The sequence below is a fragment of the Copadichromis virginalis genome, linkage group LG16 (assembly GCF_057382275.1).
Source record: "Copadichromis virginalis isolate Kocher_CV1m ecotype Utaka linkage group LG16, C_Virginalis_male_GT1.1, whole genome shotgun sequence".
Lineage (NCBI taxonomy): Eukaryota > Metazoa > Chordata > Actinopteri > Cichliformes > Cichlidae > Copadichromis > Copadichromis virginalis.
The window spans coordinates 25731310-25758571 of record NC_140633.1 but is presented as its reverse complement, the minus strand read 5'-3'; the positions used below and the strand labels follow the sequence as shown (position 1 = coordinate 25758571).

Below are 27262 nucleotides of genomic sequence, written 5' to 3'. Positions count from 1 at the left end.
TTGATCATTAAAGACCTTGTATGTCATGATAAGGATTTTAAATTTAAATTTGATTCTGGATTTAACAATGAGCCAATCAAGAGAAGCCAATATGGAAAAAATATGCTCACTCTTTCTTCTAATCCCTGGAAGTCTTACATTGCATGTAGCTCATTTTGGCTGAACCTAGTCAGGCCTCATGAGCTAAGACTCAACCACAAGATGCTTGCTGAGCCTCTCCCCAATCTAGGTGAGGTAACTTGGTCTCTTGTTGACTTTTCCATAAAGGTTTTGTAAATTGCACCTAGTCTGGCTGTTCACCTAGGACCAACTTCCTTGGGAGATACCAGGGGCAAAGATGTCCCAGATTTATATATGCATGCATATAGTGGGTTGTACTTGTTGTATTTGTGGGCATATGCTAATATATTCTTGTGATGACTAATATTGTTATATATATCCTATATATCCTCCTGAGGACCAGTCTATTCATTTATGTCCTTTGTAATGGATTTATTTGGTCTGTGCCTTCTGACTTATTTGAGCTACCCTAGTAAGTCCTGATGTATTAAATACAGGGCATCCTGGGCGGCAGCACGGTGGCATGGTGGTTAGCACTGTTGCCGCACAGCAAGAAGGTCCTGAGTTCAATTCCACCATCAGGCCGGGGTCTTTCTGTGTGGACTTTGCATGTTCTCCCCGTGTTTGCGTGGTTCTCTCCGGATACTCCGGCTTCCTCCCACCGTCCAAAGACATGCAGCTTGTGGGGATAGGTTAATTGGATAATCCAAATTGCCACTAGGTGTGAATGTGCGAGTGAATGTGAGTGTGAATGGTTGTCTGTCCCTATGTGTTGGCCCTGCGACAGACTGGCGACCTGTCCAGGGTGTACCCTGCCTCTCGCCCTATGACAGCTGGGATAGGCTCCAGCGCCCCCCGCGACCCTGAAAAGGATAAGCGGAAGCGAATGGATGGGCATCCTGGGCTTTCCATTGATGTCTCATGTGTTTGGGTGGCCTTCTTCAGAGGAAGGAAATCACCAAAAACGTTCAATGTCAAAACTCTTTTTCCTCGGTTATAGGATATAGTGTACTAATAAAGCATATTATTAACACGTGAGGCAATATTATGGAATAAAATAAAATGTCTGTTTACATACATATATAAAAATATAAACACATTTACACATATATTGATGTGTACTATACATGTATACAGGCACAAACATACTCGTATATCCATACATACACACACTCAAAACTTACATATATACTATATCTTGATTTAACAAGATGTCAGAGGAGCGATAGATAATATTAGTTTGCTGCACATAATGCTTTCATTTGAAATGCCATTGGCAATTTTACTTATATAACACATTTGATCATTAGTGTTAAACAATGCATTTTATTGTATGCTAACACAACGCTCTTAACAATGAGCTTTACATAGAGATAAAAACGTAAAAACCAGTGTAGGTTATCAAGGATAGGGCAGAGATATCCAGTGTCAGTGATGCTGAAAACATTTGCCCGTTTTTAACCTTGACAAATTTTGGCTCACAAGTAAACTTGAATGGGCTGAGGATTACTGTAATCAACAGATGGTTTGATGTGCTACAGATGACAGCTTAGAGAGGTGGCCTATCCCAAAGCGTGTCAAGCTGCTGGCTCATGCAAATTACTGTTTTGTCTCAGTGCCAGGAGGAACTCAAGAGTGTCGACCCAGTCATTTCTCCCAACGAGGTACTTATGTGATTGACATGATTTTCTTTCATTTAGCATAACCATCCTTGGTGTGCAGTCTGCGCATTGCTTGAAAATCCTCCTCCAGTGAACAGCTGACAGGTGACATATCATCATTTTACCTGGTAAAAAATACCACAGCTTATTTCTCCCTCTGGAGTAACGTGTTCATTGATTTTTCTTCTACCTCCATAAACACAAGGATTAAGGGAAGGTGACAGTGGTGCAAACAATCAAATCACATTTTTTTTAAGCCAGTGACTATATCACTGGACCAAAATGTTATGTCGTGCTTATATATGACTTATTCACTAGTCAGCGAATATTGATTCAAATGACCACACAACTTTTGTTCTGTTCTTGATGGCCAATAATGAGTGTATCTTTTGTCTAAAGCATGATATTTATATATTCTCTGACTTCTAGACCTCATGCTAAGACTTGTTAAACCACCTCATTGGATTCAAGTATTTAGAAAGGGAAGCCATGGATTGTACATATTTCTTTATTGAAAACTAAATGTATTTTTTTTCTGAATAATAAGAAAAAAGCATTAGACTATTGACAGATGTAATTAATAAACTTGAAGTTTAAACCAATAATGTGATTTTAAAAATGAAGGAAAAAAAACTGAATAAATCATGTCATGAACGCTTGATCAGACATCTGACACATATCTGACACATTTTAAAATTTCCTTTAGCAATTTAAGGCCAACCGGGCTTCTTGTGAGGGCATTTAATATCTTACCAAGAAAAAAGTCTAGTACAGACTGCAAAACATATAATGGCACAGAGTCAGTGAGAATAGTTGCATTAATTTGGGAAATGGCAAAAGCTGGATCTCTTCAATCTCTTCTCCCTCGGCCAGTCTTCAGCCAGGACACAAACTCCTTGGCTGCCTGGTCTTGCAGGTAGGAACTCACATCGCTGGTGTAAGTGCCGTCTGCATGGCGTCTCCTGTGTGAAGAAGTCACAATAGCTGCATATGTAACTGTGGTGCAACAGACCAAAAAAAACCAAATCCACATGGGTACATTGAACATGACTTGGAATCATTTTGATTTAGGTTAAAATCACAAATGGAAACAAGAGAAGCAATCAACAGAATGAATGCAGTTATATTTAGACTTTAGACTGTCTTTTACAAATTTAAAGGCACAAACTTACAAATTTGTGTCTTTAAAAAAACAAAAAACCCCAAAACACTGTGACACTCACCCATTCCTCTTTGAGTTCTTCAGCCACTGGACAAAGTCTTGTGCTCTTCTTGTCTCCAGGTATTTGCTGTAGTCGTTGGAAAATGTTCCCTCTGAATGTCTCTTCATGTTTTGGATCTCAATGGGTTCGTTGAGGATGGAGTTTTCAGTCAATAGCCTAAAAAAGTGATGCATTATGAAAGTGAACAGAGCTAATGTACGCTCACCATTGCAATAGCCTGGAGTCCCCTGCTTCTTACAAGTTAACTCTTTATTCTTTATTCTGCATCATTCTTCTCATCTGTCCATGACTATTCATATATACTTCATACTTCTCAGAAATCTGGAGTTATATCAATCAATCAATCAATCAATCAATCAATCAATCAATCAATCAATCAATCAATCAATCAATCAATCAATCAACCGATTGATAGAACGATAGAACGATAGATCAATAGATCGATAGATCAATAGATCAGTAGATATAGGTATATAATAACAATATAACATTGTTTAGCATTAAATTCAAGCAAAAAACATTAATTTATAATTATTTATTATTAATTAATAAGTGTGCTAATCAAATTTTGATTTAAATTACACTTTATAAATTACACGGGCTATCAACACTGTGGATCATTTTTTTCATTTTGCCAACAGCTGCTCCATTAATGCAGCACATGAGACTAATAGTAATACTACTATACTACTACTAATGTCTGAGGCAGTGTAAAATGACTGAAAGTTGGTCTTACATAGAGTGTCGGTCTGTGTCCTGGTCAGGAACCTGCCAGCTGCTTTGAATGATGATGAAGAGCAGGAGTCCGGCTAAAGAATGAGCACTATTCATTGTTTGAGCCTCTGAAAAAATACAAAAAGAAATTTATGGAAAAAGTGACGTTAAAAATCCATTCAATAAAATTTAACAAGATATTCTACATTTAGATTGCTGCAAAAACATCTCACCTGTGGTTCTTTCTGCTGAGCGTTTGAGAGAGGGATGGCAGTTTTCTCTTCTTCTCTCTGGCTTCTTAAGCTGTTTCATGGTCCCCTCTTGATCTGCTCAGCGTTTATATAGGGGAGCTGAGGAGCACTCTCCCAGGTGACTTCACCGTCACAGAAACCTTAGCATATCACCTGTTACTTTCAATCCATTAGTCTGCTTCCGCCTTGTTCCCCTGAATATATTTGACTTTGGGTTTTTAAAAAATAACAGCTGGGTGGTGAAATCTGTTGCTTTATTTAGTCCAAAACAAACATGACCTCTACCCTGACAAATAAATCCATGCCCATGTATGTGTTTGATTGAATTCAACAGCTGGCCATTTTGGATATATAATGTTTCCTATTATTCTTTTATATTTTTCACAATTTATATAATTTGTATAATAAAACCTAATTCAAAGCACACATTAATGTTATATATTGTTAGTACTGGGTGTTTTTATTTTAATCTTAATTTGCATGTTTGAACAGTAAGGAGATCAGTAATAATCTTTTGGCCTATTAAAAGAACCATTTGTAAAGAAAAGCAATGAATCAATTAAATGTTGAAAAAAGTTTATTTGAATATTCTTATAACACAAATGACTCCACTTTGCAACAAATCAGTGCAATGCATTGCAGTTAATGTATGCTATGATAATCACACATACACACGCACGCACACACATACATACAATTTTTTAAACTATAAATGCATGATAGGACTTGTATCTTTGCATATCACATATTTTGCAAAAATTCCACACAACATACGGATGCTCATTTAAATGAGCAATCTAACATTTGTTGCATTAGTTCAACCTGGCTTTTAGAATATTACAATTAAAAAAAGCACATTAAAAATGCATTAGACAAAGAAACTGTGGTAACAACTGTTGCCTACAAATGCTGTTACATCCTTCACATCTATTTGGGACTAAGGAGGCATTTCTGCAGGAAGTGACTCATGTGCCTGTATATATGATGATAGGATGATCCACTGAGACTATGGTCCTTGTCGGTGTACCACTGAAAGCAATACCAGAATATGATTAGTGCATAGACTATAAGTCAATTCCAGATAACATCGTGCACATCTTAAATCACACTTATTTTAGATTTAATTTTGCTTATAATAGACCACGTTTTTTTTCCATTTGAAATCTTCATTACATCAACAACATCATTCCTAATATTAGCCTCACTTCCCTAAGCTAATATTTACCATCACCTCGAAGTCCACTTGCGCATCCACCAGAGCTTTGGAGATTTGTGCAGCCTGCTGGAAATGGACATTGTCTACGGGAAAGACAGAGCTTTTACTACGTGACTGAAAGCTCAAGTTTCTATCAAGGCAAACAGAGTCTATTTGTGCATGGCTTACTGTGTTACCTGGAACGCCTCTGAGAAAACGGGCTACCACATGTTCAGGTCTTATCAGAAATAGAAATGACTGAAAGAAATAACAGAACGTACCATCCGCTGTGCCATGGACCAAGAGATATTGAACATTTTTGAAGTTCTTTGCTCTGGAGGTCACTGTGGAGTTCTAGAAAATAAAAGAATTACAACAGTCTCAAGGCAGAAATGTGCCTTTACTTCACCACACAGCTAATCTGAATGATATTTACTTTGTACGAGTCGGAATTCTCAGTTGGCTTGCCCATGTAGCGTTCAGTGTAAACTGCATCTGTGGAAGAAAACTCAGTTAACACCGCAAAAGTGGATACAATGGAAACACAAAAATAAATCATGCGTATTTAACATAGGGAAGGAAAAGTTTAGATTGAATGATTACAAGCTATAGGAAATCTTAAAGATGAACTCCATCAACTTTCAAGGCTGAACGTGTCAAAATTACTAGTGTAGAGTTACAAAGAGGTGTAATCACCATCCTAGTTTTTATCTCTACTTGAGGCCAGAAGCTCAGGGTTCAATAACAGCAATAAGGATGCACTGTGAGTAATGTAGGTTAACCACAGTTAGGTTTTGGCAGGAAAAACAACACATCTCTCTTATTCTGCTGAATGTACACTGAAATCAATTCAAATGCTGTTACTTTTTTCTGGGCTTTTACTGACTTTATATATTTTCACGCCAAATATTTCTTAAGATGATATTTCAGTCTTTAGGTGGGTCAGCTGAATAATCAGAATGATTGCTTTGCATACTGCATCATCTGGTGCATGATGGAGGATGTTGAGAAAGCACTATTCTACAAACATTTTCATCATGACTTCACTAAAGTCGTAATGAAAACAAGATTTAGAATATTCAAGACTTTTGAGTAGCTTTGCAGTGAAAAAAAAGGCAGTGACTCACTGCCCAAGCCAGCAATTTTGGATACAGCATCAATACGCCCTTTCCTGCCTTCCCTGTACACATAAGGCAGGTTCTTATATTCAGCACGAAAATATTAATCACACTGAAGTTGTGGAGAAAAGTAATGGATTAAACATGATACTAACACTGTTACAATACAGCTTATGTAAAGTGAAGGCCATACAAGAAAATAAGCAGCCTGTAAAATTACACTGAGCAGCTACTTTGATAGTTAAATGTGTTCAACTGCTCATCAACACAGACGCATCACTTGCGTTCAACCCAACCACATGCATTTAGGCATACAGACATTGTTAAGATGACATGCTGATATTGATGGTAAATGAAAGTGACTTCGAACATGGCATGGTTGTTGATACCATACAGTCTTGTCTGAGTGTTTCAGAAACTGTTGATCTGCTGGGATTTTCCCATAAAGCCACCTCTAGGGTTTATAGAGCACTGTCTAAAAAAGAAATTATCCAGTGAGCAGCAGTTTTTAGGGTAAAAAATGCCTTGTTGATGAAAGAGATCTGATGAGAATCTGCTTTAAAAGAGCCACTTGTTACAACAAACATATACAGAAGAGCATTGAATTTACAACAAATCAAATCTTGAAGAAGACGGGCTACAGTGGCAGAAGACCACACTGGTTACAAGTTTTGTCAGCTGAGAACAAGAAACTGAGGCTATAATTCACAAAGGCTCAACAAAAGTGGGCAACAGAAGAAAATGCTGCTTGGTCCGGTGTGAGTCATGATTAGTAGTTTGACATTCAGGTGGTAGGGTCAGAATTTGACGCAGCATAGTTGGATCCTTCATTGTATCAACAGCTCAGGCAGTAGTGTAATGTGGTGGTAGTGTAATGTGGTGGAAATATTTTCTTGGCATACTTTGGGCCTCTTAGTACCAACTGGGTATCATTTAAATTCCACTGCCTGCCTGAGTATGGTCGGTGACCATGTTCACAGTGTGCCCATCTTCTGATGGCTGCATCCAGCAGGATAAAGCATTATTTCAGCAGTTGTTAGCAATAGTTCTTTAAAAACTTAACTGAGTTCACTCAGATGCACTCCACAGTCACCAGATCTCAATCCAATAGAGCACCTTTGAGATGTGGTGGCACAGGAGATGCCAACAAATTGCATTATGGATGCCAACAATTTTGCAGCAGCTGTGTGAAGCTGTCCTATCAATACGGACCAAAATCTCTGAGGAATGTTTTCAGCACCTTGTTGAATCTTTGCCACAAAAAAGCGAGGCAGTTTTGAAAGCAAAAGGGAATCCAAGCTACTCTGGCAAGGTGTACCTAATGAAGTGGTGGGTGAGTATGTATATGATAGGCTATGTATGCATGTTCACCCACCATAATAGTCCCACTTGGCTACTGGGGCTACTGCAATTCCACACTTAAAGAGTCCAGTTTCAGCACCCAAGGCCATTGAGGAAACATAACCACCATATGACTGAAGATCAGAACAGATTGCATTAGTAAGAACATGTAAAGTGATTATAAAGATAAAGAAAGAGGAAAAAGCAGGATAAAATACAGCTTACCCAGCCCCATATTGCTATTCTGCCTTCATCAATAAATCCCATGTCAATGAATTTCCTGTAACAGGGAGATCAGTTATTATCTGGGGCAAAACACATTTGTTAAACCAGACTACACCAGGCATTTATCTAGATGAAGACTTTTGTATGTATGTAAAAGATTACATTTCTTCAAACAACAGCTAAAGAACAACACTCATCACAGAGGTGATTGAACGTTTAGACAGACCTACCTCACAGCAGCTATTTGATCTTCCACTTCAAATGTCCCTAGGCGTCTATAGATTGAGTGCATTATTTCATCCCCTTGGTAACCACTTCCCCTTCCATCAAAGCTGGCAATGATGATCTCATGTGAACTGGAGAGGTACGTGCCCCAGTTCAGCTTGAAGCGATAGTTCACACTCTGACTGCACGGACCACCATAACTACACAAGGAGAGCAAGACAGTAAATTTACTTCTGTAAACGTTAGTGGTGTCACATGCAATTTGGAATATTGCTCACTCACACATCAATAAGAAGAGGATATTTTTTAGAATTCTTGAAATTGGGTGGTAACATCATTTGATACCAAAGATCTGTTGGCAAAAACACAGGAAAGAAGATGGAAAACGATGTTTCACATACTAGGACGTCATTACAAAACATCTGGTCAGCACATATAATGGCTGATATACTTACTGACTTACAATCATTAAACAGGCAATACAACCTTAGTTGTAATTCACCATTGTTTATGCTGAAAATGTTGCTGTTACTAAGAACCATCGTGTGTGCTCATGTGAAAAAGAGCACATTAGACATACATTCAAACACAAAGCAGAGGATTTCCATATGTCTTCAACAGTTTCTGAGATGGATTTTTCAACATGCATTTCTCACCAAATCCTCCAATCTTTAAGGTGCCATGTTTCATTGTTGGCATTTGGAATTCAGACAAACTCTTTTTCAGGTCCTTATTGTCTTGAAGAATGGCAAGCTCTGAAAACAAATAAATAAAGTAGCTGCAATGTTGTGTCCATAAAACAAACATAAAGGTGCATACTTCAAAGTGTTCATCATTGAGGAACCTTAACTTCTCTGAAACATTTTGATTTGCTGTTTATTCTTTTTTCTGGGAGCTTCGTGAATTACCTTCCTTATTTTGCACTTGAGGTGACGCGTTTAGACCACTCTGCGTCTAACTTAATGTAGCAAATGCGTTACAAAATATTCAAAACTCATTCTTCATCAGAGCATTTATGGTGCAATGATTACCACATTCTCTGTACATGCAACAGCTTCCCAAAACTGAGATGAGACACAAACCCACCCTCAGAGTTTCGAAAGCTAGTGTACTCTGTCAGTCTGCCCCAGGGCAGCTGTGGCTACAACTGTAGCTTGCCTCCACCAGTGTGTGTGTGTGAATGGGTGGATGACTGGGTGTGTAAAGCGCTTTGGGGTCTCTAGGCGGGACTAGTAAAAGCGCTATACAAATACAGGCCATTTACCATTTACCATTTACCCCCAGTTCTGGTCCCAAGCCTCGATAAATGGGAGGATTATGTCAGGAAGGGAATCTGGTGTAAAATCTGTGTCTAATCAAATATGTGGATCCATCTACTGCCATGAATCCTTGGGAAGTAAAAGAGCAGCCAAAAGTACTTGAACTTGGGCCACTATATTCGATCTACTGGCTGTATGAAACCAAAACAGCACCTAGTGCTGGTTTACAGATTTATTGCAGCCTAAAGTTAATGTGAAGTTACATATATGCTTTCAGTGGTACAACGTATCAAATCAAAGGACTTTAAAAATGAGCTTTTCGGCTTTCAGCTATCAGCTTTTTCAGTACCAAATTAACTACGTTTTATAGAACATTTTCAAATGCAGATAAAAACACAGAGATCTTAAATACTTAAAAACTTTCTGGACTATTAAAGCCTCGCTTTTACCTTGAGATCTGATCCCATATCAACTCCATTGGAAGCACAAAATATGAATGGCTTGTATGGACAGAAGGAATAACTACAGCAAGAAAATTCTGCTGGAATATTTACTGGGTTCTTCTTATTTGACCACCTTCAAAAACAGTAGCTTTATCCTTTAATAGTATACCATGTGAGTGCAATGAGTCATTTAACAATGTGTTTGGGTTATATGAATCTGCACCTGAGCCCTTGCTGTCCATGAGTGTGTACAGGGGGAATCCAGGTCCTGGTTCAAGAAAAACAAAACAAAACAGGATACACACAAATAGAAGTGGATTACACATCAAATCGTCTGCATGCCTTCAGCAAGGATTAGTGTTCACAGATGTTCACTACCCCAAATCGGTGAGTTATTGCTTACAGTAAGAGAAAATGTGAATGGGTAACTGACCGTAGCAGTCCATTCGGTAGTAAGAGGCGTCAAAGCTGAAGTAACCTGAGTTGTACTGGCACCTGTCCTTACGCAGGTTGCAGGTGAGACACTGGGGGGCAGAGGGGCTGCTTCCAATCATAACCCTGATGAAAAAAACAGCACGTCACCTATATAATTATCTACATATAGATTTTAACTGGTAAAAAAAGAGGACAGATGAGAATAATTCCTTACTTGTAGAGGTTTCTCTGTACAGGTATTCCTCCATACTCATTACTCACAAAATATCTGTAGAAAGGAATTTCACACACCAGGTCTTTATATTCTTACTTACATTTTTAAGATTTATGCAGTTTCCCCATAAACGTATGGATTCATCACTCACATGGCATCTTTGGTTAATTTGCTTATGTAGATAACTTCCCACTTCCCAGAGGTAACAGGGGTTGCTTTGCCCTTAATTAAAGAGCTTCCTTTAGTAACTCACTAAAATCTAAACACATGATTGATATGACTGTGCAACACATTCTGCATAAAGAAAACTGGTAACACTTACATCTTTCACATAATGAATGTGTTTGTAGCCATTAGTGTCACTCATCACTTTGTAGAAACTAAGCTTATCTTCAGCAAAGAAAAGAGGCAAGGGCACGTACTAAGGAAAAAACAAAGTAATACGTTATAGTGATACATCAAAGTAAGGTTTTAAAGAACTATATCAGTAATCTTTTGGAAACTTACATGGCCCACCCATCCAGTCTTGCTTGTTTGCTCGAATTTCTATAGATAGTAAAGACATCAGTTGCAGTTAATTAGCAGAGCATGGCCATCAAGACGATTTCCTCAGCAGAGAAGTCACAGCTACCTGTTTTTCTGTCCAGCGACTTCCATCAAAATCATAGATCTGTACAACCACATAATTCTGTCTTCTTGTGAGCCACTGCACTGCAACGCGTACATCTGTAACCCAGGTCACCGAGCACAAGATGTGATCACTGAGTAAACGCGACAGAAGGAGAAAAGGTTTTCACATAAGACAGACCATGAAGGCATCGCATTTTCCGGTAAATGATTACACATGTGCTAAATAATATACAGACCCAGAAGAAACAGAAGCGGGCGCAAACACCTGTGTGCGGTGGGATGGGTTTGTGGTATCGACAACAAAAAGTTTCACCTTAGTAAGGGGTGATCCAGCCTATACAAATACAAATATAATATTTGTGATAAATAATTATATATAACAAGAGATCTGACAATTTTTGACAATTTAAAATGATAAATTGATATTGATGGTTATATTTTGCTCATAATTCCATGTTTGAAAGTTATAGAATCCCACCTTTGGGTATGGAATGGCCACTGTCTGAGGATATTGCTCAGATCCATACCAAGAGAACTCCACTTTGTGAACTTCTGTATTATTAAACTCTGCATATGCCAAGAACTTTCCGGTTGAGGACCACCATACTGCCCCATTCGATGCAAACACCTCCTCTGAAATTATTGGAGAAAAATATTAACCCATACAGATGCACACTTTTGAAAAAGAAATAATAATGTCACTAACCCTCATACACCCAGTCAGGGACACCGTTAAGGATCTCATTCTTTTTCCCGTTGTGTGTCAGTTGCACAGCTTCATCAGCACTGACATTGGATTTGAAAAAAATGTTGAAGTCTGAAATGTAGGCCTGAAAAAAAAAAGTGGATTTCAACCATAAACATACAGCTACAAATTTATTGCAACAAAAATAAGCCACAAGTATTATAAATAAATATTTATTCAGATAAACCGAATTGCAACTTATTATTCACTGGAGACAAAAAGTACATGGTGAGCGCTTACATATTTGTTTCCGGTTGGTGCCCAGGTAAAGTACTGCACAACACGTGGAAGATTTGCAGGCGTGACAAAAGTTCTACGATGAAATATGAACACATACAGGCATAATAGTAATGTACCAACTGATGAATAAACATTTTTACAGATGATACATTTGGGGTGGGAACCAAAATTCATTGATAAAACTCACAAAAAACAGCTACTTACGAACTCTCCCTGTCATAGATCGAATATGAGGCATTGAATGAGTGTCTCCATTTCTGTAGGATTTTAACGACAAACACTTTCATTTGGAGGTTTTTCATTAGCAGAATTATAGAAATAATAATAATAAATAGAAAAAAAAATAATGCTTTAAAAAAAATACAAATAAAGATAGAAACGTAACTAGGTGAAATTTAACACCTCACCTTTGTGTAGTTGCTTTCAAAGGCGATGTATTTATAATCACCTGACAGCAAATAATCTGTGGCTTCAACTTGGGCCTGAAATAAAAATGACTGCATGAACTTATGGATGTGTTGCAGAATTCGTATACTAATATACATAGTAGGCTATTTAACATGCGTGACAGTATATATTAGGAAAATATTTGGTCTAAGTACAAATATATTACAAAGGTTGAATTGCTCAAATACAGCGACTCCTCCTTTGTTTCAGCATTGTGGAGAAAGACATTCCCGTCTCTTGCTTTATGCAAATACTCCTTATCTGCAGGAACAAGGATAATAGATAAGCTTCCAAGAAGTTTGTATCAAAGGTGGAGATTAATGCTACCAAAATCAGAAGGTATAGCAGAGGTTAAGTGACTGACAGTGATACCTGATATCCAATACAAATTGTAGGCTCTCCATCTAAAGGTGTCATTAAAGTAGTCATCAAGAGAAAAAGGCCTTTTGTTACCACCAGATTCTGAAATGATACACATGGGGTGCATTATTTATTTAACTTGCATGTAACGATACCAACTCTCCAAAATATGTGACGACCATTTTTTTTGCGCATTTACAACTTCGTTGCTTGAATAAAGCAAACAAATAGGAAATGCGCAAACACAGAAAGAAGTCTGCTTTGAAGTAGCATCTGTAGCTGCTTTTTGAAAAGAAAGAAAAGAAAAGCGACTCACGGGCCAAGGCTCTAACTTACTGTTGTAAATAACTGCTGGAATGGTTATTAACGTGATGACGACAGCCGCCCCTATCACCCCCCACATCACCTTGTTACTGCAGCCCTGCGAAAGGTGACACAAAAGTGGCAGCCTATAAAAATCCTCTGAAAGCACACAACAAGATGCTGACGCTGCAGGCTCTCCTTTAGTAACTTATTAGTCCCACGGTGAGCTTCACACTGTCACAGTAAGTAGCCATGCTTTTACACAGATTTTCTTTGTTTCCCCCCCAGTACTGATGGTAAATCGATTACTGACCATGGTCCAGATGAAGTCGCCGTGAAGCTCTTGGTTTTTTAAAATATTCCTCAAAGGCAGCTGGCGTGAAGTTTACAGTCACTTCTTGGAACATGCAGCTTAGTTAACATAACCGTACGCTTGCAAAGGTAACTTTAAACTAATGCAGCCGCATGAGAAAACGGAGCTCCGTCCCGCTTTAGTCGAAGGTTTCCTTCTCTCCTCGCTGCATTTCTGAGACCAGTCGACAGAAATGCCTCCTCGAAGTCTGCTGCCCAACTTTGAAAGAGCGCACAAGTTGCTGGTATTAGGAAGTGGCTTTTTCACTATGGGCGTAAAGTATTCACGCAACAAAACAGGACAGCTGGAAAAGCAGGTTTTTTTTGTGTGTCTACATCAATATACTTAACCATGAAGTGTAAAAAAATATTTACGTGGCTTTTCACTTAGCATACACAATGAAGTAACTGTATTTTTTTTTAAATGTTGTTGATTTATTATTTAAATATGAGCATAAAGAGGAAAAATGAGATAAAAATGAGAAGGGCAGTCAGTTTTGTAATACTTTTGGATCAAACAAGCTTCCTGCTTGTGTATCCAGACAATACGATCAAGCAGGTAATATATATGTTTGCGCAAACAAGCTTAAAAGAGGCTTTTAGGAATAGCAGTGCTGTCTCAATCGTAGTGACTCACTAACCTGTGGATTTAATGGAAAATCCACAGCACCTGTTTGTGTGTGACAGGTGGGCTCTGAGGGGCTATCACAGACTCGGTGACTCCCATCTCATGAGACAGCCAGAGTTTGAAAGGGAAAAATATATATATACTTTATTTTCTTGCTTTGCTTTTCCAGTTCATTTAATACCAGTGACAAACCCTTACATAGAAATTAATACACTGTAATCATGCATTATTTCAACAGTAAATCCCATCAAATGCAAACATAATTGAAGAGTAAAACCCTTATTCTGCAATTTTGCACAATTCACAATAATACTTTAACCATTAAAATGATGTAAAACATTCACACTTTTTCTTTACGAACACACTTCAGTCCCATCACCATTCATTTCTCCAGTTAACAAGTAAACATTCAAAGGAAACATAACATTCACTACTCTGCTAAGGTTATTAATCCTGTGTCGGCCATACGGCAACACAATAGAAATCAAGGCTTTCTCAGTCGCTGGTTATTCTACGTGGTTATAATTCACATTGTTTCGTCATCATCCGAGTTATCGGACATGGTCATGTTGATTGCATGTTCAGCGTAGTCGAAGGCAGAAAACTTGATGGGGACTTCATTCCACTTGGTGCATTTGCTAATCTTCTTTCCATTTAAATTCACCACAAAGTTTTTCACATCAAGGCAGGGGCACTCGATCCCCTTGTACATCATCATTGAACCCCATCTCTGTAACAGAATGCAACACAACATACAATGAGTATTTTATTCTCAATGCAGGCCTAACCAAGACTAAATAAAGGCTTGCTTTTATGCCCTTTTGTCCTGTAATCTAAATTTGTGGTGAAACATGATCTCAAATTAAAGGGCTGCAGTCTTATGTCATATGACAGACTCACATTTCTCTTTGAACTAGCTTTATTGCTTATGACCAAGAGTATTAAATGTCCTACTTTTTCTAATTATGCTTAAGCATCATGTTTGTGCATATGCTGAACGACTCCTTGTTAATGCAGCAATGCTGTGTTTAGTTATCTACTAAATTGAACATTCTGAATAAGATTATCTTTTTAAGATTCACAAGAGAATTTCCAAATAATTGAAAAAGCTAAACTGAATCTACCTGTCCGCAGTTTTTACATGCAATGAAGCCGTTGGTCTCATAGTCGAGAAGACGCTCCTGAAGAGTAGTATTTTCTCTCTGAATGTAAAGTTTTCTGTAAAAAGATGCAGTAAAATTGATAATAATCACAGCACAACTACACGAGTGGAATACAGTTCAACACATACAAACGGTTAAGAACTGAATTGTAAACTGTACCTAAATTGTGGCGTCACATTGACTCTGTGCATGTTTTCGATGATCTGGATGTCGTCGCCCGTGCAGATTGGCTCGCTGCAGCTTCGGCAACTAAACTTTACATTAGATGGGCTCTCGTTCTTTATGTCCTTCTGCTTCTTCTTCGTCATTCTTACTTTCTCTTCCATTATAGCCTGCATCTGAAACTCAGTGATCTGATGAACAAACAAACAAAAAAAGTCTCAAAGCCATGTGGGTTTTCAATTTAACTGAGACTAAAAATTCTGAAGTAAACGTACTCTTTTTTCATAGGCTGCCTGATTTAAGGATTTAATTTTCTGAATGGCTTTGTTCATCATGTTCTTGCGGTATTCATTGACGCACTCCTTTTCAGCCACCCCGGAGTTCTTCACCTCGACCAGCGTGTAACTGCTGTCCTCGGCTCTTCCTCTGCCTTGGGCCTGAGAAAGGCGATTGTGAGTGAAGGGTAGGCAACCACGTTTGTTTTACACAGGCTAATATTCCTTCAATTACTGGGTATACCACATTCAATGCTCATTATTCAACTCATTACTGACCTGAATCATAGCGATCTCGTTTGTCACAAGGCCATATCGAATAACGAAATTGCAGGCTGGTATGTCCAAGCCTTCCTCGGCTACTGTGGTAGCAATCAGCAGGTTGACTTGACCGTTGCCAAATTTTTTCAACACATCCTTTTGCTCTGCCTGATTAAAACAGATTTATAAGAGAAGGTTAAGTGTAAGGCGCAAATAATTGTGCAGGAAAATAGAGAGAAATGTAGCACTCACCGAGGTCATTGGTTTAACAACACTCTGGTCTCCTCCTCCAATGACATATGCTGATTTCACTCCAATGTCAGCAAACTTGGAGTTTTCCTGTATCCACTGATTTAGAGCAATGGCGCTGCGTCGTGTTTTGATGAAAACAATCCCTCTGGCTTCATCCCGAGAGCTGAACTCATGCAGAATTTTAGTTCTTAGTTTTGACAGGCTGTCATTTTCATACTCCGGATTCTTTGCTAGAGTTTCCAGCTCCTTCTTGTTGTCTGTCAGACACAGATTACAAAGAACTGAATTACACTTTTCTATCGCTGACATCAAAGATATGGTGTCTTTTTATGAGTTAAATATGAGGGTTTATACCTCTAGTAAGTACAGTGATAAGCAGCTTAGCTCAGCTAAACAACAGGACCGGAAATGTGGGAAGGGTTCAAATCTACCACAAAATTCACAGGTAGACTATAAATTTGTTTAAGTTGTGCCTGGTAGAAATCTGTAACGCATAGGGCTCAACTGCCAAACCATGAAGGTTCTCAAATTACCCTTTTAGGCTATCTCCACATATTCCAGAAGTAAAATGGCTAATTTTATAGGCAGTAATATAGAAAGTACAAAAATAATTTTGGTCTCTACAGCTTCTTTACCCCTGATGATGAAGGACACATTCATTTTTAGATATTGTTCTTGTTTAAATTGTACAAAGGCTTAAACTTTATTGCATTATTAGGAAATTGGATAACAAAAAGCTGCTATTTCTATGCTAAGAATCACTTTTTAGTTAATCTGAATGCCTTAACTGGAACTCCTGATAATAGTTTATTATTTTGATGAGTCCTGGAACCTTTTTAATGCATGAGACTGGCACAGAAAATGAATAATGGCTCAATGTGTATCAATCATAATAAAAGACTGTTGAAGAGGTTTTGTGTTTTAAATTTTAATATAATTGCAGGCACATATTAACTAATATCTGTGCAGTCTTTGGCTGGATCTTGCTATCCAAGCTTGCATCCATTAGCTGATAACTTATTACTTTACACTGTCGTTCAAATATGATCACATCAGCATCCAAAGTCAAATGACGGCAGCTATGATGCCAAACTCAGTATTTCAAAATGGTAGACTAATGACCATTGGCTGATGTTGCGTGGCCATGTCTGTCTTTTATATACAGCCCAAATAATTTGTCTTTTTTGTTCTGAATGCTGGCAACCACTGCAGACTTCAAAATCCTTTTTGCTTTTCATTTGCATATGTTCACAGGTGGACCTCATTTTCCGTGGACAAGTCTTGTTTAGCTAGATCCCAGTTTCACATCTATTAGCTAATCTAAGCCAAACGATATCTTACCTCACATTTACCAAAAAAAAAAAGATTTTCCAAATCTCAGATTATAAAGTCAACAACTACTTTGAATTTTCAGGCGAATGCTTAGTTTCACAATACCTTTAAACAGATTGAAGAGGAACCTCTCAGTATCTGTGATTTGTATCTTATGCTCCTCCTCCGGGGCAGTTTTTTTCTTCATCTCCTCCTCGTAGTATTTGTTCAGGAAACTGAAGGCATCTTGCATGCGAATCGTGTTGCAGAGATTCAGGCTCTCGCTGTACTGTCGGAGGTGCTCTGCACAAACTCGTACTTTCTGATTTTCATCTTTTGCAGCTAAAATGGATCGAGACAAGTACTTTTAGACACTACACACCATGGGAGGTTGAACAAACGATAACTAGTGAAAGATGAGCGTAAAAATCTGTTTTCACCTTGTCGTTCTTTTTGAACAACCCACTGTTCGTAATTCTGAGAGCCGAGGTCACAGGTGGGGGTCAGCTCGGCATGGTTGTGGATGGCGGTCATAATTTTCTTGATTACATCACCAAAGGGATCCTAAAAAGGATATTTAGTTTCACACACATGTAATCCTGCATTAACATCAACTGGAGTCCCTCATATGAATTAGAGTCAAAGAAAAGCTTGGCACAAAACCATGCCATGTTAAACAGCCATACCTCCCTCCTATCTTCAACAGAAACAACTATTTTTCTTTGCTCCTTTTTGAATTCCTCTTGGCGCCTTGTCATTATTCTGGAAGCGTCCAAGTTTGCACAGATCTGTGAAAAAAATACAAAGATTTATAGTGTTAAAATTAATCCCACATCTTGATCTCATGATAGAGCGTATTTCTGCTTATTTTCTGCTGCAGTGGAAACTTTATGGCTGCCTTGTGTGCATGGTCAGTGTGGAACAGTGGAAAGAACTTGGCTGAATCAACAAGTTTCTCTATGACTGAAGCAGAAAGAACTGGAGCAGGATTCTGATTAAAAAAAGATGTTGTTCACTGTGACATGTGAGTTACTTGGTATGGACACAAAGAAGCATGACTGATGACTAGTTTTCTTTCCCAGACTGTCAGATATATTAATCAGAAGCCTTAAAGACTATAGCTAACTTTAAATAATGACTAAATGTGCCAAGAATGAGTAGAGTAATATGCATGCAACACTTTTATCCACACAGGTGAAGACAGAGAAACAGTATTTACACGCAGTATGTGCTCCTCTGCTTTTTCCATTTTCGTGGCTCCCCCAACCCCTGGAGAGGCAGTCAGGCCCAGGATCTGAGGGAGGGGCACAGGCTCCTTCTGCTCCTTTACGAGCCTTTTGTTCTTGTGTTTCTGCTTCAGGTATCGCATCATTATGTGGTTGTAGACGCCTCCCTTCTGAGTGTGGTGACACTCATCTATTATAATGAGTGTCAGGTCTATATGTGCAAAAGAGAAACACATAAATGTTGCTTTGTTTCAAAAATAACATGCACGTGTCCCAATTTCTCGCTGCCACATTACTGCCAAGAGACAAAAGTGCTCAAATCTTAAAAGACTGTAATTTTCTCGACCAGCAGAGCTAATTTTATCCCATTTATTTTGCTTGTTACGTAAACAGAGGTGATTTCCCTCACAGATGCCATCTCTCTCCCAAACCTACCCACGCAAACCAGTACTTTTCTAGGAACCTTTGACACAGCAGTTTATGCCACACAATAACATATGTTGGAAAACTGTCTACTTCAAAGAACAAAAAACAAAAAAAACTTTATATAGTTTGGATTTTACAAAAGTGTAAGCAGGGTGAATTCTAATTATTCCCATGTACTAGTTTAAACGATGCAATGCAAAATCCTCCCTGGAGGAAAAAGAGAATGGAGAGTGGCAGCTTGATGTATTTTGGGTGATAGAAGCTCTCATGTGAATTTGATGAGCCACACACTGATGGCTTGAACAGACGTGTGGCCTGGAAACCAGGAGGAAAAAAAAGTACATGCTTTCAGGCGTTTCAACAAACAGCATATGTTCCACTGAGGTGGCTATTCCACCTTGGACTTGTGAGTGCCAACAGGAGTAAGCAGCAGAGTCGGAAGACTTTGACAAGATGCTATCAGGGGAGATGCCGCTCTGTCCTTTGGGTGGCTTTCCATTCCAGAAGCTGTCAGAGTTTGAAGCTTAAGCCTGGATAGATTTTAGTTAAAGAGTGTGTTTTTTTAAAAAAAATACAAGAATAATGTATTAAATTTTGTGAAATTTTGTTGAAATATCATACCACTTAAGTTCACGCCCTCATCCTCTCCACTGTTAGCCCTCTCTAAGTAGTTTTCCAGAATCTGGGCAGTGCAGATGATGATGTCATTTTTCTTCACGATTTCTGTGAAAGAGATTTTGAGCTGGGAGTCTCCGCTGACTCGCTCCACTTTATATTTGTTCTTGAGAAAGGGCAGGAATTCTGCAGAGTAGTGCTGCTCAACAAGAGGAACCTGAGGGCATCAGAGCACATGAAACTTTCATGAAGTCAATGCCACAAAAGTCAAGAGATTTAACTGACAAAATTAGAAAAAGTCTTTACTGTTGTTTTTAGGATCAGAGAGCTCCTGATGATTTAAGTGTTTGTGCCAACATTAGTAAACCAGAACACATAAATATATGCTAGACTGTTTGGTTAAGGCATGGTCTCAAATTAGCTGTGCAGTAATTTAGGAGCTTCTGTTGATGTTGGTTTTTAGAGCAGAGAGAGTAAAGGCACCGGGGTTACTGTTCTGCTCTTTTTCACAAATCAAGAATCAAAAACTGTGATGATTTTCTATGTGGTTGCATTGTTTTCAAATGCAACCACATAGTTTTACAGCTGGAAAACCTACAACAGACCACATGAAGTATGTGCTGAAAAATAACAATGTTCAGGAGTGCTTAATGAGAAATGGACAGAAGTAGGTTAGCATAATAGTGCAAACCCAGAAGTATTCTATACCAGACAGACATTGTAGTACCTTGTTCACCAAGACGATCACTTTTCTTGGTTTCCCTTCAGCCTTCCTTCTGTCCAGATGTTCTTTGGTAATATAAACTGCAACTCTGGTTTTACCGCTTCCTGTGGGGAGACATACGATGATGTTTTTCCCCTCCAAGGCAGGTCCAGCGACTTCCATCTGATAATCTCGAAGAGTAATTTCTTTTTCTGGGCTTCTGGCAACTTCTAAGGCACTTCCATCTGCAAAGGAGAGCAGAGGTTCAGAATCACAAAACGTCTGTCTGTGTCAGCAACCCACAATTACAGACATGACCAACAGGAAATGCCTGCTTCTCTTTGTTTTTGTTCCTGGGTAAACAGAGAACATACACGTACACTGTACAGTACATCCATATCATGTAAGATGACCTAACTTTAAAACACTTCCAATAGTTAAACCACAAACAAAGGCACCGAGTAGAGCATGTAAATCATGTTTCAGTGTTACAAGAAAACATTGTGCTCTATAAATGATGTCACTGAGAGGCACTACTTAATGCAAACCATACAACACTAGGACTTAAAAGCAAATGCTTCTCTCTATATAGTGAGTGCTATTTGATATTTCACACCAGTCTACTAATCTAAAGGTGAAAGTGACAATAAAAAGGGATGGGTTGAGGCGGACTAACATCAAGCACTATGTTTTCTTATATATGTTTTTATAATAATCAGATTACTTAGAGAGAGACATTACAAGTCATTGCTATTTGCCTTATTTCCTCTACAAGTACAATAGACTTACTATGATCCACTTAGACTCCAAGTTGCTGGCAGGCTGTTACTTATTTGCTGTCTAGGCAGGGGAGAATACATGGCTAAGACACCAGGAGCAATATGAATGTACCCCCTACTCTGCTCCCCTTTCCACTCAACTCTAAGTTCTTCTTCCCCCCCAGTGAGAGTTTAAACCCCCCAAATCTTATTTTTTTTTCTCAGTGCAGACAATTTTTAATGACTTGGTATGCCAGAGGTTACGGTGTTGTTTCAAGCAACTTTATGCAAGCAAATGCAAGTCTCTAATGATTAGAAAAAAGAGCTTTAATTATATTAATAAGTAAACAGTGGTCCATGTGGCCTCCTGAACTTCTGAAAGCAGTTCCCATAGAATTATTCAAGAAATAAACATAGAGCTGTTTTCAGATTCATTAGGACTGAGTATGAGCTCTGCTCATTTTAGAAAACATTTAAAAAAACAATTCTGCTAGAGACTCGCCTTGCAGGAACAATCTTTCATGTAAACTACTCTGTTAAACCCATTTACTCGCAGGCTGCAGACATCTTTGGGGCCTTTCTACTACTGAAATAACCTGACTAAACTGCAAAAGAACTAATCTGATTCAACTCTTTTCTTCCTGCTTCGCTATTCAGGGTAGAGTATTCCAAGCAGAAATGTACTTATCCATCATATAAGCCAAACACTACAGAGCCACATGAATGTAACTTTTCCTTTACATTTCCTTATACTCCAGCATATGGTTTTCATTTGAACTGCTAGCTATGCGCTGTCCTCTTTGACCTCTGTGTAGTTCATCATGATGCACACATGGAATTTGTTTATTAGTGCGAAACTGGCAGGACAGAGTTAATGTTCCACTAATGTAACCACATGTTACAACAACATTTTTCCTTTACCGTACTTCATGTTGCCTTTAGGATACTCAGGATACTTTAGGGCAACTACAGCTGCACTGATCTTAGTTTGGTTATTGTGCATGACCTACTGAGGCAAAATAAAATATTTGTAATTACCAAAAACCCCTTTAAATACTTTAATTGCCTTAACAGGGTGAATAAAAGTGAATCCATCCCACCTGGCTGTGAGGGCTCCGAGTTGCTGGGCAGTTCACTGCTTGCATATAAGTCTGAAAGGACATAAACCAAAGTTTAAAAAGGTTGGTAGTTACAGTGTTAGCTGTAGTTTTAAGTGAGTAGCTACTTTTTTGTGCTGCTCTGTGTTTGCATCAGAGTTAATGATGAAGAGTTAGACTTATTTTGAGTAATTATGAACTAATCATTGCCTTCATACACGCACCGGCCTTTTTGTTAAGTACACCTTGCTAGTACACAGTCGGCCTCCTTTCGTCTTCAGAACTGACATAATTGGATTCAGTAAGATGCTGAAAACATTTCTCTGTGATTTTCCATATTAACATGATGATCATGTGGTTGCTGCAGATTTGTTGGCTGCAAATCCACGATGTGATTGAAATGCCCCACTCCATCACATCCTAAAGGCGCTCTATTGGATTGAGATCTTGTGACTGTGGAAGCCATTTGAGGACGATGAACTCATTGTCACGTTTAAGAAAAAAAAATTGAGATGATTTGAGCTTTGTGACATACCACAGTATCCTGCTGGGAGCAACATGGGTACACTGTGGTCAAGAAGGGGTGGGATGGGATGCAGGCTGTGGCATTTAATCGATGCTCGTTGGTAGTAAGGGGCCCAAAGGGTGTCAAGAAAATATGCCCCAAACCATTATGCCACCAACACCAGCCTAAACCACTGGTACAGGGCAGGCCATGTGTGAGCCTGTGCAAACTGCAGTCTCAGTTTCCTGTTCTTATCTCGCAGGAATGACATCCGCCATGGTCTTCTGCTGCTGTGGCCCATGTGCTCAACAAGGAGTTACAGTGAGGTGCTGTTGCCTCCTATCAGCAGTCTGGCAAACAAGGTATTTTCTCCCAGAAAGCTGCCACTTACTGGATATTTCTTTTGTCTTTTTCTGGTCATTCTCTGTGAACCCTAGAGATGGTTACATGGGAAATTCCCAGCACATCAGCAGATTCTGAAATAGTCAGAGCTGTCTGCCTGGCAGGACAGAGTTAATGTTCCACTAATGTAACCACATGTTACAACAACATTTTTCCTTTACCGTACTTCATGTTGCCTTTAGGATACTCAGGATACTTTAGGGCAGCTACAGCTGCACTGATCTTAGTTTGGTTATTGTGCATGACCTACTGAAGCAAATAAAATATTTGTAATTACCAAAAACCCCTTTAAATACTTTAATTGCCTTAACAGGGTGAATAAAAGTGAACCCATCCCACCTGGCTGTGAGGGCTCCGAGTTGCTGGGCAGTTCATTGCCTGCATACAAGTCTGAAAGGACATAAACCAAAGTTAAAAAATTGGTAGTTACAGTGTTAGCTGTAGTTTTAAGTAAACTGAATTTTGTTTGTATTCCTTCAACCTTTTACATATTTCCGTATACGCATTAAAAGTTTAAATTTCTAGTAAAGAAATGTTAGATATATGTTAGATTAACAGTAAGAATGACACGTGTGAGCGCACTTCCTCAGCTCTCCTTAATGCTGACATTAAACAGACATGCTCTGTGTGACCTGTGGATTGATCCATAGGCTGTTCGTTCACGGTGATCTCCATGGATTCAGTGCCATCACAACTTTCAGCTGATGTTGGACTCTCCCTTGTAGCTATAGGTTTGTCTTTCAGTGATGGTTTCTTATCTGATCCTAAAAAATGTAAAAAAGGAACATTTTAGAAATGAGGAGTAACAATTTACCAGGTAACACTTTATAATACAGTACATCAATATTTGCATAAAGACAGATGTTTCACTTTACTTGAGTAGGTAAACAGTAATGGCAAACCAGTCCCTGAGTATTAAGGAATTACCTTACAACTATTAAATCTGACATTTCACTTTACTTAAACCGACAGAGAAATAGAAGGTACTGGTGAAAATACTGAGAAGAAAACAACTGATCAGAAATTAAATATGATGTTTTGTTTTGCTTTGTTAGTAATGGTAAAGTAATTTTGCAGTAAGAAGGAACTACTGAGTAATTACTTAGTGTGATGCATGAGGCAACAGGAAAATAGTAACTAATGGTGAAGTAATTATTAATAAATGAGTAGCTACTGTTTTGTGCTGCTCTGTGTTTGCATCAGAGTTAATGATGAAGAGTTAGACTTATTTTGAGTAATTATGAACTAATCATTGCCTTCATACACGCACCGGCCTTTTTGTTAAGTACACCTTGCTAGTACACAGTCGGCCTCCTTTTGTCTTCAGAACTGACATAATTGGATTCAGTAAGATGCTGAAAACATTTCTCTGTGATTTTCCATATTAACATGATGATCATGTGGTTGCTGCAGATTTGTTGGCTGCAAATCCACGATGTGATTGAAATGCCTCACTCCATCACATCCTAAAGGCGCTCTATTGGATTGAGATCTTGTGACTGTGGAAGCCATTTGAGGACGATGAACTCATTGTCACGTTTAAGAAAAAAAAAAGAGATGATCTGAGCTTTGTGACATACCACAGTATCCTGCTGGGAGCAACATGGGTACACTGTGGTCAAGAAGGGGTGGGATGGGATGCAGGCTGTGGCATTTAATCGATGTTTGTTGGTAGTAAGGGGCCCAAAGGGTGTCAAGAAAATATGCCCCAAACCATTATGCCACCAACACCAGCCTAAACCACTGGTACAGGGCAGGCCATGTGTGAGCCTGTGCAAACTGCAGTCTCAGTTTCCTGTTCTTATCTCGCAGGAATGACATCCGCCATGGTCTTCTGCTGCTGTGGCCCATGTGCTCAACAAGGAGTTACAGTGAGGTGCTGTTGCCACCTATCAGCAGTCTGGAAAACAAAGTATTTTCTCCCAGAAAGCTGCCACTTACTGGATATTTCTTTTGTCTTTTTCTGGTCATTCTCTGTGAACCCTAGAGATGGTTACATGGGAAATTCCCAGCAGATCAGCAGACTGTGAAATAGTCAGAGCTGTCTGCCTGGCACTAACAGCTATGACACACTCAAAGCTATTGAGATTACTTTCCTCATTCTGATGCTCGTTTTGAAGCAGGTTATATTAACCATGTCATGAGCTGCTGCCATGTGACTGGCCAACACGATATTTGCATTAATGGGGAGTTAAACAGGTATACCTAATAAAGTGGCCAGTGAGCGTATATACTAATGCCTTCTAGAATGTTTTAAGTTAATGATGATTATCTTTTTCCATAAATATGGTTATTCCAGGATTATTTGAGGTTATTTGGATAACTGTTTAGTAAAATGATAACTTGTTATTTTCCATTGTTACACTAGTCTACACCAAGAACATGGCTTTAAATGTAATAAAGACTATAACTAAAACTCTTAATCATAATTAATCATCCCAATTTTAATTAGTGGGATTGTTGCAAAGCAATGATCACAGTATATTTACTAATGCAGTTGGATTAAAGATACTGAATTCCCTCTGTAGTTGTAATCACTTATGTGCACATGTTTTATACAATCTGTCTATATCTCACCACTGAGACTTCTGTGTCCCAAACTTCCCTGATAGTATTTGGTGTATTGGGTGTGTGTCTTCCAGCGTAGTTCAGTTACCTTCGTTGCCAGTCAACTCATTATAGAGCACATGGTGTTCAGTGTCTTTAAGAACTTGAAGAAATGTTGAATACCATCCTGGTGGACATTTGATAATTCTTCTTAAAAGTTCCCTTGCGCCACTCCTGGATCCCCTGTTGACTATTTCAGCCATAATCTAGATGACAAGTGTAATGAATAAAGTCAGTTTGCTAAGCAATAAGAGAAAGGCATTGCCACCAAAAGGATGAGCGGCCTACATTTGTCTGCCATCTAGTGGTCAAAGACAGAAAAGACATGTTTTGGGAAACAGTTGGAAGAAAAGGTAAATACTGAAGCTATACTGATACTTTCGAGGTTTTTCACACCAGTGAAATTAGTGTGAATACACACAGTGAACCTTTGACACTTGAATATTTTCTCTCTTACCACCAAAGCTCATGTGCTAAGCAGCATGCAGATAAAGCAGTAGTAGTTTTGAAAGGTTGGTTGCACTATAATGTACTTACTCTGTCGCGCTCATCTTCGGTGAGCAGTCTTTTACTGAAACAGTGTGCACACACTGTTTCTGTAGCCATGTCTGCAAGGCTGGGAATAAGTAAGTGAATAAATCGGACACAGTTTTCATTCTCCGCCTCAGCTTCGGGAGTTGGGAGATTTAACTGCATGTAGTCAGCTGCGAAGTTACAGCCCCCGTTATTCAGTGCGTCAACGAACGCAGTGAACCATCCGGGAGTATGTGGCTTCTGAACTACTGCGTTAATAAGGTAGTCCGCAGCCGAAATATCACCATCGTTTCTGGCCTTCTGCCTGATCCGTTCCTTTTGCTCGTTTTCGATAAAGTCTATAAGATCCAGGACCCGATCCACCACAATAAGCTCCTTCAGCCTCGGCCTCAAGTAGTCGATCAGGCACTCGCGCATTTCATCCGTTTCAGACTCCATCGGTACTCACTTAACCGATAACAGATCACTAAACTGGCTCCTGCGTTGCCTAAAACTACATTCACAGCAAACGCGCTGATTCACGGTGCCTTTATCGAGGAAAATGGAGCTCTTTCACTTTCGTTTCTCCCAAGCAGTCAACATTTAAAACGGCCACTGGGTGTCACTAACGGACCACAGTAGTTCCAATAGATCAGAAAGTGACCTAAATTGACTTTTTGTAAATCGTTTATCGTACACAGTATTATTGTAACATTATTGTAGTGAACTTTCTGCATTGGCGACCATAGCAACACCTTTCTAGTACTATTGCCTGGTAGGCCAAAATCTGACCTTATATAATTCAAACTTTGAAGCACAGAGACCAGAAAAGAAAGGGAAAACGAATATTTCAAAAGCGAAAACTTCCAAGCAACTCATCTCTACGTCACGAGTTATTTTGGTCCATCCCCGGTTTCT

General features: G+C 38.9%; 3 protein-coding genes across 3 annotated transcripts; all 3 read right to left on the bottom strand.

Annotated features, from left to right (window-relative positions):
* Positions 1–2213: 2213 nt before the first annotated feature.
* Positions 2214–3970, bottom strand: gcgb (glucagon b). Its single transcript, XM_085435171.1, has 4 exons — positions 3892–3970; positions 3681–3786; positions 2945–3100; positions 2214–2683 (listed from the first exon to the last, which is right to left on the bottom strand). Exons 1-4 carry the CDS (start codon positions 3968–3970, stop codon positions 2572–2574), a joined length of 453 nt encoding a protein of 150 aa, XP_085291297.1. The 3' UTR covers positions 2214–2571.
* A 498-nt stretch (positions 3971–4468) lies between these two features.
* On the bottom strand, positions 4469–13673 carry fap (fibroblast activation protein, alpha). Its single transcript, XM_085434079.1, has 26 exons — positions 13403–13673; positions 13123–13207; positions 12799–12888; positions 12593–12687; positions 12387–12461; positions 12184–12236; positions 11980–12052; positions 11701–11824; positions 11473–11627; positions 11231–11328; positions 10996–11125; positions 10872–10910; positions 10687–10785; positions 10516–10586; positions 10365–10418; positions 10149–10273; positions 9939–9983; positions 8670–8768; positions 8296–8365; positions 8019–8213; positions 7789–7843; positions 7598–7697; positions 5541–5599; positions 5386–5458; positions 5135–5208; positions 4469–4938 (listed from the first exon to the last, which is right to left on the bottom strand). Exons 1-26 carry the CDS (start codon positions 13403–13405, stop codon positions 4837–4839), a joined length of 2241 nt encoding a protein of 746 aa, XP_085290205.1. The 5' UTR covers positions 13406–13673; the 3' UTR covers positions 4469–4836.
* A 512-nt stretch (positions 13674–14185) lies between these two features.
* Positions 14186–26940, bottom strand: ifih1 (interferon induced with helicase C domain 1). The gene is made up of 17 exons (XM_085434078.1): positions 26369–26940; positions 25881–26037; positions 23857–23988; positions 23564–23614; positions 22321–22371; positions 20487–20707; positions 19766–19976; positions 18712–18929; positions 18179–18280; positions 17933–18056; positions 17619–17834; positions 16182–16438; positions 15948–16097; positions 15669–15830; positions 15391–15584; positions 15193–15286; positions 14186–14798 (listed from the first exon to the last, which is right to left on the bottom strand). Exons 1-17 carry the CDS (start codon positions 26801–26803, stop codon positions 14595–14597), a joined length of 2979 nt encoding a protein of 992 aa, XP_085290204.1. The 5' UTR covers positions 26804–26940; the 3' UTR covers positions 14186–14594.
* Between the last annotated feature and the right edge of the window lie 322 nt (positions 26941–27262).